Source organism: Hyperolius riggenbachi, chromosome 1, assembly GCF_040937935.1.
Source record: "Hyperolius riggenbachi isolate aHypRig1 chromosome 1, aHypRig1.pri, whole genome shotgun sequence".
NCBI lineage: Eukaryota > Metazoa > Chordata > Amphibia > Anura > Hyperoliidae > Hyperolius > Hyperolius riggenbachi.
In genome coordinates, this window is record NC_090646.1 from 384,137,660 (window position 1) to 384,158,200 (window position 20,541).

The 20,541-nt window shown below is 43.6% G+C and overlaps 1 protein-coding gene across 6 annotated transcripts in view; it reads left to right on the forward strand.

The window, feature by feature from the left end:
- ADAMTSL1 (ADAMTS like 1) overlaps nt 1-20,541 on the forward strand; it is a 529,495-nt gene that overhangs the window by 110,814 nt on the left and 398,140 nt on the right. For all 6 annotated transcript variants that reach the window (XR_011020540.1, XR_011020539.1, XM_068234383.1 and 3 more), the window contains exons 3-4: nt 5,353-5,398; nt 16,788-17,024. Coding sequence is in view for 4 of the 6 variants with exons in the window: in XM_068234383.1 (XP_068090484.1) it covers nt 5,353-5,398; nt 16,788-17,024 (283 nt within the window). In the remaining 2 variants the exon portion in view is untranslated. The remainder of the gene's footprint in view (nt 1-5,352; nt 5,399-16,787; nt 17,025-20,541) is intronic.

Genomic DNA, 20,541 nt, shown 5'->3' on the forward strand with positions numbered 1-20,541 from the left:
AAGGGGTATCCGAGCAGCACTGGTGGTTGGATTGGTTTGTTTGTCCACATGTCGTGGATCTGCCCTGTAGTCAAGCACTATTGGGCTGAAATGACTTAACTTATGAATACTGCGTTGGGGAAATCTACTTCTACTGATACACTGTTACTATAAGTGATAAGCCATGGGGGTTGGAAGTACCCTCAGCACAGGCTAACTCATCACATTGCTAAGGCTGCCAGATTACACATCACTATTCAATGGCTTCAACCTACACTCGCCCTGTCCTCACGAGTATCCTCATATCAGATCAGTTACTAACAATTGTCAATGACACAATGGAGGATTTTACCAAAATCTGGCAGCCTTTGCTTTCTTGCACAGATTTACTGGGTCGGCTTTCCTCTGCCCTATCTGTCTAACCTTGCAGCCCTTATTTGCCATTGGCACGCTAATAGGCTATTCTGTGATTTCTCCTGCATTCGAATTTTGACTTCTGTGTGTACCTCTTACTTCCTTTTGAAAAGCTGCATGACCGTTCATTTGTATTCATTAGTTCATATTGTTGTAAACGTATTGTTGCACTATCGGGATACCCAACAGCTTGTATGTTTGTTGTGAAATTGAGATTTGTCCAATAAATTATTTGAAGCCTAAAAATCGAGTACAGATTTCCTGGATCACTTATAATTTCTCCAGTGGAGTTACTTGGGTATCTCTGGCCGTGTATTAGTAAATAAGGCACACAAAGTTCCAATACGCAAATTTTGACTTCGGTTCCTGAAGCTAAATGTGGGCATGTCCTCATCTATACTTCACCATTGGTCCATTACAGATAGGTAGACCACATTTTACTTCAGAAATTGAAGTTAAATTTGATTATTAAACCTGGTGAGGAAGATTAGTGGTTTGTGAAGTCATTTCTGGACACCTTCACTGAATATGCTTTGACAAGTGTTCATTTAAGCTCAAACTGTAAAATCTTTTGCTGTTCAATGATATACAGTGGTGTGAAAAACTATTTGCCCCCTTCCTGATTTCTTATTCTTTTGCATGTTTGTCACACTTAAATGTTTCTGCTCATCAAAAACCGTTAACTATTAGTCAAAGATAACATAATTGAACACAAAATGCAGTTTTAAATGATGGTTTTTATTATTTAGTGAGAAAAAAAACTCAAAACCTACATGGCCCTGTGTGAAAAAGAATTTGCCCCCTGAACCTAATAACTGGTTGGGCCACCCTTAGCAGCAATAACTGCAATCAAGTGTTTGCGATAACTTGCAACAAGTCTTTTACAGCGCTCTGGAGGACTTTTGGCCCACTCATCTTTGCAGAATTGTTGTAATTCAGCTTTATTTGAGGGTTTTCTAGCATGAACCGCCTTTTTAAGGTCATGCCACAACATCTCAATAGGATTCAGATCAGGACTTTGACTAGGCCACTCCAAAGTCTTGATTTTGTTTTTCTTCAGCCATTCAGAGGTGGATTTGCTGGTGTATTTTAGGTCATTGTCCTGCTGCAGCACCCAAGATCGCTTCAGCTTGAGTTGAGAAACAGATGGCCGGACATTCTCCTTCAGGATTTTTTGGTAGACAGTAGAATTCATGGTTCCATCTATCACAGCAAGCCTTCCAGGTCCTGAAGCAGCAAAACAACCACAGACCATCACACTACCACCACCATATTTTACTGTTGGTATGATGTTCTTTTGCTGAAATGCTGTGTTACTTCTACGCCAGATGTAATGGGACACGCACCCTCCAAAAAGTTCAACTTTTGTCTCGTCGGTCCACAAGGTATTTTCCCAAAAGTCTTGGCAATCATTGAAATGTTTTTTAGCAAAATTGAGACGAGCCTTAATGTTCTTTTTGCTTAAAAGTGGTTTACGCCTTGGATATCTGCCATGCAGGCAGTTTTTGCCCAGTCTCTTTCTTATGGTGGAGTCGTGAACACTGACCTTAATTGAGGCAAGTGAGGCCTGCAGTTCTTTAGATGTTGTACTGGGGTCTTTTGTGGCCTCTCGGATGAGTTTTCTCTGCGCTCTTGGGGTAATTTTGGTCGGCCGGCCACTCCTGGGAAGGTTCATCACTGTTCCATGTTTTTGCCATTTGTGGATAATGGCTCTCACTGTGGTTCGCTGGAGTCCCAAAGCTTTAGAAATGGCTTTATAACCTTTACCAGACTGATAGATCTCAATTACAGTACTTTTGTTCTCATTTGTTCCTGAATTTCTTTGGATCTTGGCATGATGTCTAGCTTTTGAGGTACTTTTGGTCTACTTCTCTGTGTCAGCTCCTATTTAAGTGATTTCTTGATTGAAACAGGTATGGCAGTAATCAGGCCTGGGGGTGATTACAGAAATTGAACTTAGGTGTGATAAACCACAATTAAGTTATTTTTAAACAAGGGGGGCAATCACTTTTTCACACTGGGCCATGTAGGTTTGGAGTTTTTTTTCTCACTAAATCAGAGGTTCTCAAACTGGGTGCCACGGCACCCTGGTGCGCCGTGAGCAGTTCCCAGGGGTGCCGCGGCTGCCCTAGAGTCACGTGTCCCTAATCACGCAGGACTCAGTCCTGCTCTGCTCAGTACAGCTAGATGCTGGACTGGCTGTGCCTGTGGGCGCTGTGAGTAATGGCCCATACTCACGAGGGACTTTTGTCGCCTCAACACACGGCGCGCGCGTGTTGCGGCGACAGGTCGCTCGTGAGTATGGGCCGCCGCACGCGCGCGCACCCCGAACTGTCGCCCGCCGCTCATGTCGCCATGCGATTGAAACTTTCAATCGCATGGCGACAGTCGCCGCCGCACCTCCCCCGCAACTGTCGCTAGTCCGCGTGAGTACGCGGACTAGCGACAGCAACCTCCATTGTATCAAATGGAGCTTCCGGCGGGGGGAGGAGGAACGTCGGCGACAGCTTCCGCCTCGCCGCTGGTCCCTCTTCCGCGTGTGTACGCGGAGGGACCTGGCGAGAAGCTGTCGCCGGCCTGTCGCCCACACGCTCACGTGTGCTGGCGACAGGCAACATTTGCAGCCCGTGAGTACGGGCCTTAAATCTCTCCCTGCCCCCTCTACAGTGACAGCACAGTGGGAGGCAAGGGGGACTGGAGAGGATCAATAGCAGACAGGATAGAGATAGAGTTAGCCCTGCCTCCCCACGGAGTACAGCTAGTTTGTGAACCACAGGAGGTAATGACAACTAACTGCATCATGCAGGTCTTCTCTGCACACCACGGAGAGCAAAGTACAATACTGTATGAGAATTCTCACACTGTCTGCCTGCCTCTTCAACGTGTGCACAATCAGTGACTGCTGTATCTTTCTCTCCCCGATTAGCACTCTCATTCTTCTCTCCAGCACACTCACTGAGCTCCCCAGCACACTCACTCAGCTCCCCAGCACTCTCATTCTTCTCCCCAGCACACTCAACCAGCTCCCCAGCACACTCAACCAGCTCCCCAGCACACTCAACCAGCTCCCCAGCACTCTCATCCTTCTCCCCAGCACTCTCATCCTTCTCCCCAGCACACTCACTCAGCTCCCCAGCACACTCACTCAGCTCCCCAGCACACTCACTCAGCTCCCCAGCACACTCACTCAGCTCCCCAGCACACTCACTCAGCTCCCCAGCACTCTCATTCTTCTCCCCAGCACACTCACCCAGCTCCCCAGCACACTCACTCAGCTCCCCAGCACACTCACTCAGCTCCCCAGCACACTCACTCAGCTCCCCAGCACACTCACTCAGCTCCCCAGCACACTCACTCAGCTCCCCAGCACACTCACTCAGCTCCCCAGCACACTCACTCAGCTCCCCAGCACACTCACTCAGCTCCCCAGCACTCTCCTTCTTCGCCCCAGCACTCTCATTCTTCTCTCCAGCACACTCACCCAGCTCCCCAGCACACTCACCCAGCGCCCCAACACTCTCACCCAGCGCCCCAACACTCTCACCCAGCTCCCCAGCACTCTCACCCAGCTCCCCAGCACTCTCACCCAGCTCCCCAGCACTCTCACCCAGCTCCCCAGCACACTCACTCAGCTCCCCAGCACACTCACTCAGCTCCCCAGCACTCTCACCCAGCTACCCAGCACTCTCACCCAGCTACCCAGCACACTCACTCAGCTCCCCAGCACTCTCATTCTTCTCCCCAGCACACTCACCCAGCTCCCCAGCACACTCACCCAGCTCCCCAGCACTCTCATTCTTCTCTCCAGCACTCTCACTCAGCTCCCCAGCACACTCACTCAGCTCCCCAGCACACTCACTCAGCTCCCCAGCACTCATTCTTCTCTCCAGCACACTCACTCAGCTCCCCAGCACACTCACCCAGTTTCCCAGCACACTCACCCAGCTCACCAGCACTCTCATTCTTCTCTCCAGCACACTCACTCAGCTCCCCAGCACACTCACCCAGCTCCCCAGCACTCTCACCCAGCTCCCCAGCACTCTCACCCAGCTCCCCAGCACTCTCACCCAGCTCCCCAGCACTCTCACCCAGCTCCCCAGCACTGTCTTTCAGCTCCCCAGCACTGTCTTTCAGCAGCACCCTCCTTTTGCTCCCCAAGCACACTCACTCTGCTAAGCTGCCTGACTAAAGTCAGAGCAATTCAATAGTTGTCATTACCTACCTAAAAGGGCATGCAGACAATCTATAGTGGCCTACTGCCTATCTAAATAGGTACTTTGTCTACCATGATGAGAAGAGCACCAACGACCTAGAAGGGAAACTGTATAACTAAAAAGGGGCACTAGAAATGAATCCAGGATAATGCCTATCTAAAGGGTTGCTAGTTAGATGCCTAACTAGGATGCCATGTAACTAAAAGGGAGATGTCCAATATGGTGTTTGTAATGCATATTCTTGGGCCATATTTGCTGCATAAAATGATGAGCTTGCATTTTGGTAACGGTTTTTGTCAAGGGGTGCCTCGAAAAATTTTCTGAGTCATCAAGGGTGCCTTGACCCGGAAAAGTTTGAGAACCACTGCACTAAATAATAAAAAACATCATTTAAAACTGCAATTTGTGTTCAATTATGTTATCTTTGACTAATAGTGAACGGTTTTTGATGAGCAGAAACATTTAAGTGTGACAAACATGCAAAAAAATAAGAAATCAGGAAGGGGGCAAATAGTTTTTCACACCACTGTAATTATATTATAAGGAATATGTATTGCTAACTAAATATATACATCTAAATCGCAGGGACATAAAATGTTCTTATTTATTAGCAAAGTGCTTGTGACTCTCATACCATTATTTAATTAGTCTAGAATAATCATTGCAGTGTCAGATTTTCTATTGATTTTCATTCCATAAGTGTTCCTTCACTGTAATATTTACCTGCTTCCCTTTAATCTTACAGAAGCTGTGAAGGTCGAAATATCCGGTACAAAACGTGTAGTAATGTGGTAAGTTGATTTATCTCTTTATTACATATTGAAAGTTACTTTAAATGTTATGCTTTGGTGGGAGGATATACAGATGATGTGACTAATGTATTGTTTATTACAGCACTCAAGTAATGTATGTTTGTCTCTTACCTCAAGTCAGTGTTGCACACAGAACAATGCGTACGCTTCCTTTTCCTCAGTGTCACACTCAGAACAATGTATATTCTTCCCTTTCCTCAGACAGCATCATTTTCTCAACAATGCAAACTCTTCCCTTTCCTCGGTCAGTTTCGCAACCAGAAGAACCACTATACCATACTTATGACATTGCATGCTTTCAACTGCGTTTCTGAGAAAGACATTTTATGCTTTGTCAGTTATGTCTATGATGAGGCTTACATAAGTTGGTGGAGACTATTAAAGTATCTTTGTAAGATACTTAGCCTATTGAAAGTTAAATACACTGCAAAGAGTTTTTTTCTAATATATACCAATCTCTCTAAAATTGATGCATTGACTGAAGAATTTGAAACCTTTTCAGTACCTTGCTTTTGAAAACTCTGCTAGATTTCTACTTTTGAAATTAATTTAGTGTGTTTGGTCTGAGAAATGCACCTGGAAAGCTATCAAACTCGATATCTCATACAATTTGCAGTAGAATTATAACAGAAATGCACCTCCCTGGATTTTGATCTATTCTCCAGGAATTATGCCCTGTCCTTCCACTGCATCCATAATTTACCACGGTACATCACACCAGTCATGCTCATACATTAACAATCTTTTTCTGAATTTAAAGTCAGCCAGTGATGTGACACCAACAGGGAGCAACGTCACTATTTCTTCAATCAGCCTCTGAGAAATGGGAGAGTGTGTAGCATGTGCTGACCACTACCATTCTACTTGGTCTTCTCAATGGGAAGGGGCATGACTGTGCACAGTGAATTGTAGAAGGGTGTAGTTGCATTGTTAGTCTGCCTCCTAATTTGCTCTGTAAAAGGAGGACATGGCCACCAAAGTAACTCCTTACCTGAGCAGCCAGGCACCTGTAGAGTATGAGGAAATGGGAACATGGGTTGTTTGAAGTTAACCCATAAACCATAGACAATATTAAAACAAAGTCTGGAAGGCATTTAAATGTTTGTGTGTGTTGGGGGGAGAGGCATGGTGCCATTTCCCCTAAGTCTAGTAACTTATTGTAGTAGCAGATTTGCTTTATTGCAGAATTCCAGACTAAGATTTTCCTTGTTTCAAGTATTTAAATACATTGGAAAGGTTTATATCTTCTTTTAAGTTTATATTTGACCTGTCTGCCCAGTGAAGACATTCCTCCATGCTTGGGCATCGGTCCAGGAAGTCAGGTCAATTCCAAAATGTTATGTTTGTCACCAGAACAAGAACAGGGATCCAGAGGAGATACTTGTTGCCACTACAACTGTCTAAGATGTTAGAGTCCCCTTTCCTGTCTCATGGACAGGAAGTAAGGGGAACTATCCTCAACAGAGAAAAAAACAGCTGTAAAAACCTGACAAAGATTCTAACCTTTTTTAACCTTTCCCCGTTTCATCCTTAACATTAAAATAAAACTACCTTTGACTTAATATCTACTTTAAACATTTTGAGAAAATAATAAAAATGTAAACAAGGAATGGAATATTCAGAGTATAAAACATTCCAGTGGGTTTACAGAACATTGCACCTTTGCAGTCCAACAAGTTCCTTAATTTGGGTCTCACGACTACTCAAAATTCCAGTAAAGGTAAAACCATTTAGAAAACTGTTATGGAGCACTTTAAGGGCTAGTTCACAGTGGTCAGTTGTGTTGCAGAATAATTCTACATGTTAAAGTGGTATAAAACCCTGACATAATATTCAATAAAAACTTGTTTTCCTACTTTATATATGCCATACGGTTAGCATATTTGCTTCTGTGCATAAGTATTATTATTCATTTAGAAATTATACATTCCCAAAGTACACTTTTTTTTACTCTAAGAGCAGACTTTGCATTTTATTCATACCTGCTTTATTCATTGTCTAAATTAAGCATAAATGCTTTCTGATGCTTTCTGATTGTCTCACAGTACAACCAAAAGTGTCCATCTAGGCACTATAGTGCCTAGATGGACACTTTTGGTTGTACTGTGAGTAGCTACAGGTCCATGGCTTTAGCCCTACTCTTTTTGGGCAGTGCTGTCTCTATCTTTTGTGCTTTCTGGTTGTCTCACTGTCTTTAGGAGACCCGGCAGTGTCAGAGAAGGCTTTCTTTACATTCCTCACTTGATACAATTAAACACAAGATAACATTATCTGCAAGTTCAGATGTGTGCAGTTCTGCTGGCAGGGAAGCTTCTAAAGGTGCGTACACACGCACGACAGCAGCCAACAACAGGTCCGTCGGCACCTCCCGCTGGGCGGGTTTTCAGCAGACTGTAGTGCGTGTGTACGCACTGTCGGCGGACTGATAAGGCTGTTCCTGAATGATCTGAATGATCAGCGGGAGGTGCCGACGGTCCCGTCGTTGGCTGCTGTCGTGCTTGTGTACGCACCTTAAGGCCTGTGTTAACCCTTTGAATGCTGTTCTAGTAAAAAAAATGCTGGTTGTATATAATGTGCTGTAAATAATCTATTAGAGCAAAGTAGAAATGCTGGGTTATATTCTGCTTTAACTCACTGCCCATACAATGCTATGGGCCTGTTCACAGTACTGCGTTGTAATGCGTTATTCTACCTCGCTGCATGCAGGCTTTCCAATAAAGTCTATGCCCAGTTCCCATTGCAGTTCACACTCACTATAACTTGTGTTTTATGCAACTGACCACTGTGAACCTAGCCTAAAGGATAACTACTAACTCATTAGTTAACGAACAGTTAACTTTTTGCCCCCAAAGTGCATCAGAAAGCTAAAATGGACATCCATACTGAGTATAGAGTGGTTTAATTGTAATTTTTCATTTTTCTCTTTGCTCTGGTAGGATCTTTTAAACTCCTTTGTAGGCACAGCCTTCCACTTATAAAACAGCAGAGGAGCATCACTGATGAGCAGTTGCTATAGCTACCAGCAGCTACTTCCTACCCCTGAAGTAAAGCTGGTGTTCACTGGGTTCATAAGGAGCTGACTACAGATGTCACACTTGTGAATCGGGTCTGTGTACATGTCTCTAGGATCAAAGTAAAAACACCTAATAGGGCATACTAATTCTTGGTCAGTGACTTATGCAAAACACATTTCCAGGGACAGCCTTATTGGTACCTATAAAACATAACCTTTATTCGGTCTGCATTAAAATAGTTTCCCAGTAGATCAATATATACAATGACAAACAAAAGCACATAGTGGACTAGTGACTGATCAGGGGTGGCCGCCTAGCTTATTTGTCTCAACCCTATTGGCAGCGCTCAGGTGAGGGCAAATGTGCCCGGTGGTGGGACTATGGTTTTACCTTCCCTAGACAAACAGAGCATCGACACAAGCAGTCCCCCTACATTAGTAAAGACAACAAAGAGAATTTGCACTAGCCCCTGAGCACTGTACAGTGTGGGTGCAAACATAAAATTCCCATAAAACAACCCCAATACCTAACACTAACACTTTTCACCCTTATACAGGGGTTTGTCAGAGGGACCACCAGAGTGTGTACAAGTTCATAAATAACTACAGCACCCCCCCCTTCCCACACACACACACCACTGAGATAAAGACCATCACTGTGCGTGTCTGTGAGTGTTTCATTGTCAGTGACGTAATAACAATTGTTGGAACAGCATTAACTTGATAGCCCAGAAAATGGCTTGATTGTTTAAAAAGTAAATAGGCGTTCTCTGACTTTAGGCTTCATTTAATAGTAAGTACTTTGCTATTGGTAGAAGATCACAAACGCTGCCTTTTATGTGTTTGCATCAGCTTATTTAATATCAGTCATTTTCCTTACCTTCAGAAAACCATGAGCTGATTTTGAGTTGCAAACATTTTAGAATACTCACATGAATATGATTCCTATAAGACTGCTGAGAAAATAAAGCAAAGTGTCTGGAGTACACTGTGTTTTATGAAGGCATTTGCTAGCATAGTGTTACTGAAATGTTTGGAATTTCTGAATTTCTAGATTTTTGCAATGGCATATAACTTGCCAGGAAACTGTTCTAACCTTTTAAGGCCTCTTGCACACTGCAAGCAATTCAGATTCAGATTCCGCTTTTTAATCTGTTTTTACTTCCGATTCAGATTCAGATTTGCAGTTTGCCCCTTGCACACTGCAAATCTGAATCTGAATTGGAGGTAAAAACTGATTAAAAAGCGGAATCTGAATCTGAATCGTTTGCAGTGTGCAAGAGGCCTAAAACTGGCTTAATATTGCCTTGCAACAGGGATCAGAGCCCTAGACTTTAAACAATAGGTATTTATTTACAAGCCTTTGATCAAAACAGCAGCTGTTCTATGATTTGTCTTTTTATGTAATTATAGGACACATCTTATTGCAATTACGCTGAGCTTGACATCATATAGTGGGGCTGTTACTGGTGAAAATTGAGTAAACATGAGTTTAGCCTTCATTTAAGTATGGCTCTGGAAAATCTTTTAATCTTAATCATTTATCTAACTGAAAGAATGATTTGTATTTATATGAATGACAATGTAACAGCAATAGTAATATCCAGTTACACCCAATTATCTTAAGAGTTTTATGGCCAATCTTTCCCACCTACAGAGACAAATGTGGTCATTAGGCTGAACTCCGGCTACATGCACAGATGGAAAACAGCATATGTGAAATGTATTACCTGCCAAAATATTTGCAATTGTCCAGCCAGGCCTGTGCTTAATATGGCTCTAGACAAGTCAGCCAATGTGCACAGACATTGTGATTACCTGACTTTGTTGTCCTTGGCAATCCAGAAAATGGGCACATTCGCACCTACTGAATGGGCAGTGTAGGTTAGTAGCAAAAACTAGGTCCTTATTGGGCTCTATTCACAAAACTTCTCATAACTTCTCATAATGACTTATCACCTGATTGATAAAAAATAACCTTTCAGCACATTTACAAGCAAACTAATCACTCAAAGTAATGCTGGGAATACACGTTAAGTTTTTACTTTAGATAGATGGGTTCGATAGATAAATTCCAACCTGTTGGATCTGGTCGATTCTACTTTCGTTTCGATTCTCCTCATTCAAGTGAATGTAATTGATAAGAATAGATAAGGAATCGAGAGGGGAATCGAGCAGTGAATCGAGAGTAGAATCGATCGAAAGCGAAAACGACGGCAAAAACGAACGCAAAAACGCATCGTGTATTCCCAGCATTAGTTTGCTGGCAGTAAATAGTTTATAAGAACAGGAAAGATATATATAAAGGGTTAATAGTTCATAGATTTTAGCTCCGGCATACTGCAATGAATGTGTCATTGAGCAGACACATTGAAGCAGTAAAAACGTAAAAAGTAGATTCAAATATGAAATAAAACTGTGGGATATCTTAAAAAAAGTTGGTTTTAGGAGTAGAAGGATAGATACAATTGTTTATCTCATCAGGGGGGAATAAGACAGGCTAAGCTCTCTAAATACACACAGGGTGCATTTCTCTATTTTATTTTATTTTTTTACATCTAATGAGTGATCAGCTAAAGATATGGGCTGTTTCAATACATAAAATACTGACAGGCAGTAATACAATTAATACTCCTATTCCCCCATTGATGTCTCATGCCAATGGGCTTATTATAAAGTTATGCTCTTAATGCTGAACAGAAAAGACTGGAAGGCCGAGCCAAGTATCTTGAGGCTCACAGGCTGTGCCTTATTCAAGTGAAGATGTCATAGTTATATTGTAGTTTAAAAAGACGTCTTTTATATTCCCTTTGGTCATGGGAAAAGAAGATCGGGGCCATATGGAGGTCTGAAAAACCTTAACAAGTTGCCCGCCAATGATTGAATACATTGTGTGGTTGTATTTGCCTGCCTGTGTTGCATTTGCAAACACTAGAATGTATATAGTTGTTTTACTATTTTCCCCAGACAGACATTGAACAAGAAGGATAAACACTCATCATCACTCATGATTTTCTCTACCCCAAAGGATAAAATACTTTGAGTGTGTATTGCAGAGTGCAGATGTCCCTGACGCTTGTACACCCACATGTATCAAATAAATCAGACTTTGGGCAGTGCTTCTGATTACTATGAAGCAGATGAGCCAATGCTCCAGATGGAAAGAAATTGATCGGAAATCCTTGAGGGAGCAAAGTTGAGTGCATCATAGAAGTAAGAGAGCAGTAAAGCAAACGTAAACTCATCTATGATATACTACGTATTCCACAAGGGGAACTCTTGTATGGGATTGTGCAAAAGTCAGAACAATAATGATATTTCAAAATCCTCCACGGTTCCATTGTCTGTGATCTGTTTCCCAAGCACTGTGCATCTCACAATGCAAGTTGTTATGTCTGCTGCTTTCATAATGGACTCTTATTCCAGTATATGAAAATTCTGCTGGGATGAAAATGTCAAACTCGTGTTTTGTTCAGTATATATTTCAAGTACACAGAAAACCACAGACTTCTAACCCTTAGGCCTGGGACCAGGGGAGGACTGGCCAGGGGGGATGGAGGGAGATTTCCCCCCAGGCTGCCTCTCATTTAATAATTTAGGGCTGGTGCAAGGCCTGATGCATTCAGGTTTTTTATAAGGCAATGTGAACAACTAGGCTAGCTGGATGAGGAAAATAAAAGCACAATTACAGAGCAATTAGAGGGTGGGCAAGCAGTGGTAAATACAGTATATACAGCATGATGCAGAGCAGAGGCTTGCCTGCAGAGTCCGTGGGTAAAAAAATTGTCTGGACTCTCACAATCATAGCTCATAGACCAACTGTCCCTCTTTTGAAGGGACAGTCCCTTTTTGGACATAATTGTGTGTGTGTGTGTGGGGGGGGGGGGGTGAGCCTTGGTGGGGAATTAAGGTGGCCATAGATCTGTCGACTGGGGGATGAACTGTTTTGATAATTATTATCGAATTGGATGAAAATCGGTGCCGCCACATGCATGCCCAATCGACAATTTGACTGATTTCAGGCGAAAATTGGTTGAATCTGAGATGCTGGAAAATCTCAGGCCGATGTGGTTGATTGGGTGTGCAGCGCTAACGGCGTGTGATAATCACGAAAGATGGACATAACGTAAACCCCTGGCTGTCATCCCTCCAAATGTATTATGTAACCTGATGCCTGTGCAGTTATACTTTACCTGTCATGCTGTCCTACAAGCATCTTTGCTGTATTTCTGCATTGGCACCACATGTGACTATCGGCAAATAGCAAGTAGGGAGCATGTGTGGCGTCATTTAGGCTGATGCTGCCATGAAAACGGGACTCTAGTTTGTGTTTTTCCCCCAGGCCAAAATGTCCCAGTCCTCCCCAGGCTGGGACACCTTTTAGCTTACTTTCAAAGTGGCTTTTGCTGAAAAATAACCCAAGCTGTATGTGTGTAGGTAAGTTCAAGGAAAATAACTCTTTGTTTACAAACCTTGCAGGGTTTACAAATGTCTTTTATCTATCCTGATATAACATTATTGTGTTTGAAGTGTGTGTGTGTGTGTGTGTGTATAAATCATTTTGAAAAAAACAACTAGCTGCATTTACTTGCATTTGTGTCTTTTTGCTGGCTTATTAGTGCTCCTTCCCTTAAAGAGAACCCGAGGCGGGGTTCTTACATCGCAATCCGCATACAGAGGCTGGGTTTGTCTATAGAGCCAAGCCTCTGTTGCTAGTTAGTTTCCTCCAAAGACCCCCCTGCGCGCCGTCAGACCCCATAAAACACAGCCGCGCTATGCGGCTGTGTTTACCTCACGAATGTCAGTCTCGGCTGCTCCCCCGCCTCCTGAATCGCTCCGGTCCCCACCCGCGTCCCTTCCCTCCAATCAGCGGGGAGGGAAGGGACGTGGGCGGGGACCGGAGCGATTTAGGAGGCGGGGGAGTGGCGAGACTGACATTAGTGAGATAAACACAGCCGGCTGCGACACGCTACGTGTCGACAGCACTGCTGTGTTTTATGGGCTCTATAGACAGACCCAGCCTCTGTATGCGGATTGCGATGTAAGAATCCCGCCTCGGGTTCTCTTTAAAGAGAGTCTGAAGCGAGAATAGATCTCGCTTCAGACCTCATAGCTAGCAGGGGCATGCGTGCCCCTGCTAAAACGCCGCTATAGCGCGGCTTAACGGGGGTCCCTGTCCCCCCAAACCCCCTCCGAGCAGCGGGGGAGCGCTTCCTGGTTGGGGCAGGGCTAACCGCCGCAGCCCTGCCCCATGCGCGTCTGTCAGACGCGTACCTCCGCCTCTCCCCCGCCCCTCTCAGTCTTCCTTCACTGAGAGGGGCGGGGGAGAGGCGGCGATGCGCGTCTGATAGACGCGACTGGAGGCAGGGCTGCAGCCTTTAGCCCTGCCTCCAGGAAGATCAGCTCCAGCGACCTTTTTCCGACCCAGGTTTGCGGGGGGTGGGTTGGGGGTGAAGGGACCCCCGTTAAGCCGCGGAATAGCGGCGGTTTAGCAGGGGCACACGTGCCCCTGCTATATATAAGACCTGAAGCGAGATTTAGTCTCGCTTCAGTGTCTCTTTAAAGAAAACCCAAAGTGGGTTTTAAGAATGCCATTAGGATACAGAGGCTGGTTCCGCAGCGTACATGAAAAAAGGGCACGGGGTGTAAATGATAAGTGGCAATAATGTTTATAAAAAATAATGTGTTGTATTTCGTTTACAATAATGTTTTACAAATTAAAAATCATTAAATAATGTGTATGAGTTCACAAATTGTAAAAAATGATAATCTTCCCTATTTAGAAAGTGAAACTTATAATAACGTTTGTTAAAAAACGATAATATATGTATAATAATTATAATTGTATAATATTGTGTATAACCTTCGATTATCGTTTCTTCATGTAATAAAATCTGTGAATTATGTGAATATTAATGTTACAAACAGTAAGTCAAACACTAAGTCATAAAATTTTAAATAACGTTTCAGTTACATATGATAGATATGTTAAATATATCTGTAAACGTGATTTGTCACGGGCGTAGTTATAAAACGTTAATAAACTCCGATGCCCTTTTTTCCTGTTTGGCGCCCATTAAATGATATTTATTATGGGAGTGAATGGCGGCGCCCGTTTTGTCCACTAGATGCCGGCGCCCTTTTTCTCCTGTTACCGGTTCTGCATATAATCACCAGCCTCTGTTACTATACTGTTCCCCCCAGGCCCTCCCCCACACTCTGATGCCCCCCCCCCCAAATAAACCACTGTGCTAGCAGGCTGTTTACCTCTGAGTGTCTGTCACCGCCGCTCCCCCTCCTCCTCAATAGCGCCGCTCCCAGTCTGCGTCCATTCCTTCCAATCAGCGGGGAGTGAAGTGACGCAGGCGGGGAGCGGCACTATAGAGGAGGCGGGGGAGTGGTGGTGAAAAACAAGGATAAACAGCCTGCTAGTGACACGCTACATATCGCTAGCACGGCGTTTTGATTTCTGGGGGACAGCAGATCGCAGGGGGGGCCTGGGGGGCACAGTATAGTAACAGAGGCTGGTCATTGTATGCAGAACCAGCCTCTGTGTCCTAACGGCATTCTTAAAACCCACCTTGGGTTCTCTGTAACTATTCACCTAACCTTAAACTTTTGCATATCCAATGTCTAACAATATCCCAACCTTTCACCTGAGCCTAACCTTAACTGAGACCTTTCAAAAACGCCTTTTCTATTTTAATTCTCCTTATCCAATACTGTGTTTCCATCTAACCCTAGCCTAGCACTAACCTTAATCTTAGTATTAATTTGCCCTTAAACGGAACCTGAGGTGAGAGGGATGTGGAGACTGCCCTATTTATATCCTTGTTAATAATGCCAGTAGCCTGGCAGCCCTGTTGATCTTCTGGCATAGTTAGTTTATGAGTCAAAATCCTGGAGCAAGCATGTGGCTAATCCAGTAAAACCTGAGTCAGCTGAGTCAGAGTACCTGATTTGTTACATACTTATTCAGGGTCTATGGCTAAAAGTTTTAGGGCTGGTTCAGACGGACGCTTGCGGAGCGTTTACCGCAAGCGTTCGGACCGTCGCGGTAAACGCTCCCATTCAAGTGAATGAGAGCGTTTACACCAAGCTTTTGCGCGCTTTTACCCGAACGCGGCGTTCGGGTCCCGATTTTCGCGAGCGTTCGGGCTGCCCCTGGAAGCAACATGTAGCTTCCAGGGAGCGGCCAACCGCGACGGCTAATGTTCCCCTACGGGAAAAAAAAACCGCAACAGCATCACGACGCGACCGAAGGCTACTGAAAGCCTGACCGCTCAGCCGCCGCAACGCCCCCAGACGCGACGCTACGCAGACGTCCGTCTGAACCAGCCCTTAAAAAGACAGGATCAGTACTGCCAGGGCACTGCTATTGTTTAAATGGAAATAAATACAGCAGCCACCATATCCCCCTCACTTCGGGTTCCCTTTACCTCTCCAGACCTTCTTAGTGTCCCTGGTTCTACAAAAGGTTCTTATTGCTTTAGTTGTGTGCCCAGATGAAGGCAACTAAAATTGATGCTTTTATGGCATGCTTGAGAGGATACACATATCTGTAGGATTCCCCTCTTGGTTTTTTATATAAATATGGGGCGAAAAAAGATAAAATGGTTATTAAGTGGACAGAACAAAGCTTGCATTTATTTGGTAAACAAATTTCTTGGCATAAAACACTTTTAGGGCTGGTGCACACCGAGCGGCTTCTTCAGCGTTTCTGCAGCCGCTTGCGGCTGCGGATCCGCTTGGTCAATGTATCTCAATGGGGTGGTGCACACCAGAGCGGGAGGCGTTTTGCAGAAACGAATCCTGCCGGGGTGAGGCATTTTTTGGATTTCGGATGCGTTTCTGCCTCAATGTTAAGTATAGGAAAAACGCAAACCTCTCTGAAAAACGCCTGTTCAGAGCGGTTTTGCAGGCGTTTTTGTTACAGAAGCTGTTCAGTAACAGCTTTACTGTAACAATATATGAAATCTACTACACCAAAACCGCTACACAAAACCGCAAAACGCTAGCTGAAACGCTACAGAAAAATAAGAAAAACGTTTCAAAATCTGCTAGCATTTTGCGGATCTGCTAGCGGGTTTTGGTGTGCACCAGGCCTCACTGTGATCAAAGGGAAACTGCCCCTGTTCTTTGTGCAATTCAGTTTATTTCTAATAGATAAAAAGCCTTTCCAATTTTTTAACTAGTCTGTACTGCAATTCCCAATAAATCTATGGCTGTGCAAACATTTAATTCAGCTGCCAGGTTTTCTAACATACAAAGTAGCTAGAATTACAAATCTCTCACAAAATATTCCCATGTTACAGGCAGCTAATGATGATCTTTTCATCTCTTTCATCTCTACAGGATTGTCCAGCAGACTCGGGAGATTTTCGGGCCCAGCAGTGTTCAGCTCACAATGATGTCAAATACCAAGGACAGTACAGGGAGTGGCTTCCCGTTCACAATGACCCTGAGAACCCATGTTCTTTAAAGTGTCAGGCAAAGGGGACAAATCTTGTGGTAGAACTTGCTCCTAAAGTTCTGGATGGCACTCGATGTTACACAGAATCCCTGGACATGTGCATCAGTGGTCTATGTCAGGTAAGGAAGGTTATCTTTACCATAATGTAGTGTGTGTTGTTTTTGCTAGTCTTAACTAAAAGTGTACCTGAAGTGTAGTACGATGATACCCCTTACATGTATATACTGGTGATGATATTGGCAGTCTTTGCACCCTATTCTTGCATGGTAGTTCACAGTGCAGATTACATCATTTTCTAGCACATTTAGGAATATAAGGCATCTTGCTTAAAGTCTCTCTGTAATGCTCAAGGTGATGACTTTAAAGTGCCATGCAAGGTTAAAGTGGATCCGAGGTGAACTTAATACTCATTGCATAATTGTGTTCCTTTCCTATTGTTTATAGGGCATTCCTCAAGCCAAATACTTTTTTGTTTTTGTTTTAATACTCTAATTCCCTATAAACTAAATAAACCATGCCCACAGGTTTTCAGAGAGCCTTGGCAGTAGCAAGGGCTCATGGGAGCTCAGTCTGGGCAGGAGGAGGAGGAGGTGTTACTAGCCATTGATTTCAGAGGCAGAGGGGAGGAGGAAGGAGGGGGGGGGGATTAGGTTTTTTTTTCGCAGGCTTAGTGATCAAGATAGAGATAAGCCTTCCTCTGTGTAATGTTTACAAACTACATGGCTGCTGTCACTGTATCACAGGAAGAAATAATCATTTTCTATTAAAGCGGTTTGCAGCTATATTTGCTGTGTAAATTATCTAAACTTTAGATAAAATATATAGACAAGTTACTGTTATAATTAGTTTTTCATCTTGGATCCGCTTTAACCTCACACAGACATTCATTGTCAGTGATCTTTTATCTTGTGGGATTGAAATAGGCCCTAAAAGAACCCTAATAACAAGCTACAGTACCCGCAGTGCGACGCGGTGGGACGGAGGTGGTCGGGCTGACGCAGAAGCTGCGTGGCTCTTATGCTGCGCACAAATTACACTGCACCATTTGTGCAACCACTCTAAGACTATCCTGATTATTTGTCTTAAAATGTAAAAAAAAAGGAAATATGACTATATATTCAATGTAATTATTGTTTTTGTCTGCTACTTAAAGAGAAACCATAACCAAAAATTGAACTTGGCTGATTTTGTGGTGAAACCCCTCCCACAGTGTGATGTCAGCACCTCACAGCACTGAGGTACTGACATCACACTGTGTGGGAGCCTTTTGCATTGTGGAAAATAACAGCTGTTTCCAACTGCCACAAATGCAAGCAGCATCTCCTTCTAGTGACATCACCTGCCAGCAAATGTCACCATCTGATAAACGTCAGCATGTAATTCATTTTACAATGAGCAAACACTGACTAAATCATTTATACATAATTATTGTACAATTTAAGCACTTTTTGTATTCCATTATTTTCACTGGAGTTCCTCTTTAAATGAGAAAAGCCAATATATTTTCCTTGTAAATATGTGCTTGCCAAATTAATCATGCATTGCAGATTGAAGGACCATTATATTCACTGAGTAAGCTGGAATTGCAGATGCATGTTAAGAACTACTGGTAGATACAGAGTAGCTTTAATGGTACTTATTATACCGGTATTTTGATCTCAGATGCAGATTTGCTCGGGACAGCTCCCTTCCCCAGAGTACATGAAAACTTAAAGCTGGGACACGTTCCTCCTTTGGGTCACTGCTTCTGCAATCCAATGCTGTACAGTATAAGAGAGCAAGTGTTCCATCAGATTTTAGACTTGTGTTGATGGTAATAGAGTTTTTTTCACCTGCCTACCTTTTGTTGGGGTGAAACACCTAAGGAAGACATTTTATAAACTGGTTTAAAATGGCATTGGAGCTCTTTCTGTGTATTCTTGTATATCAATGCAAAAAAAGCCATTTACCTTGTCCTTTCTAAGCAACAATTGTTGCCCTGACATTTTATGCTTGTGCACACATTACCTTATGCCTGGTGTTTAAAATGTCTGCAATGCCTGTGCTGAGCCAAGAATCCTGTGAAAACATGGCCAATGGCCACAACTTGAGTATTACAAGACCTTGGCTGTAGTTGTCTCAGAATTTCAGATCACTTTATAGTAGGGGATATTTGGACTGCATGATATGGAGGGCTAAGATGGCAGCTGCTTAATTGGAATGGTGATTGAGAGAGACTAGTGACTCCTCTGTGTCCTGAGGGCAGCCATGCAGTTATAAATGTGCACATGCTTTGCTGACAGTCTGTAGGAATTCAGAGAGTTTTGGAGGAAATTTCTTGACTGTAATGCTGCTTAAAAAGAATCCTTTCTCTTTTGCCATGCATGCTAAAAATAGACATTAAGTAGTTGATTTAACTACACAGAGCATATTAAAGGCACTTGGAGAGCTTGTCGTGCATAAAACACCAAGGCAGTGAAGAACGAGTATGCATATTAGAGAGTATTCCAAATACAAATTTGATTGACAAGGTCGGTTCTAGGAATGCTGCCATTCATGCGGTCTGGCGCCAAGCAAGTCTAGTAAGTGGCCAGGACCATGGTGTTCCCTTTAGAATGACTGTTGGAATATAATATCTAGGGATCTGGGTTTTGAAACAACAGTCTGGCTGTTGTTCTAACTAGAACTGTAGAATATATTTGTATGTTCTACTGTTTATAAACCAAAGCTTGCCATTTCTTTATTTCATTTTTTACTTTTACACCATTTCCTATAGCTACTGTGATGGTTATAATTAGGGATGGGACGAATCCACAATTTCTTCGAATCCGAATCCGGATCCGAATCTAAAAAGGTTCTCGAATATCTCGAACCTTTCGAATCCCGAATCTAACGAATCCTGCACATACGAATTGTGCGATCCGTGGTATAGTTGCCCGCAGTATAGGTAGCGAGGTAAAGGTGCCTTCAGTATAGCTAGCTAGGTATGGGTGCCTTCAATATTGGTAGCTTTCAGTATAGGTAGCAAGGTATATGGGCCTTCAGTATAGGTAGAAAGGTATATGGGCCTTCAGTATAGGTAGCAGGGTATATGGGCCTTCAGTATAGGTAGCAGGGTATATAGGCCTTCAGTATAGATAGCAGGGTATATGTGCCTTCAGTATAGGTAGCAGGGTATATGGGCCTTCAGTATAGGTAGAAAGGTATATGGGCCTTCAGTATAGGTAGCAGGGTATATAGGCCTTCAGTATAGGTAGCAGGGTATATGTGCCTTCAGTATAGGTAGCAGGGTATATGTGCCTTCAGTATAGGTAGCAGGGTATATGGGCCTTCAGTATAGGTAGCAGGGTATATGGGCCTTCAGTATAGGTAGCAGGGTATAGGGGCCTTCAGTATAGATAGCAGGGTATATGTGCCTTCAGTATAGGTAGCAGGGTATATAGGCCTTCAGTATAGGTAGCAAGGTATATGTGCCTTCAGTATAGGTAGCAGGGTATATGGGCCTTCAGTATAGGTAGCAGGGTATATGGGCCTTCAGTATAGGTAGCAGGGTATATAGGCCTTCAGTATAGGTAGCAGGGTATAGGGGCCTTCAGTATAGGTAGCAGGGTATATGGGCCTTCAGTATAGGTAGCAGGGTATATAGAGGCCTTAAGT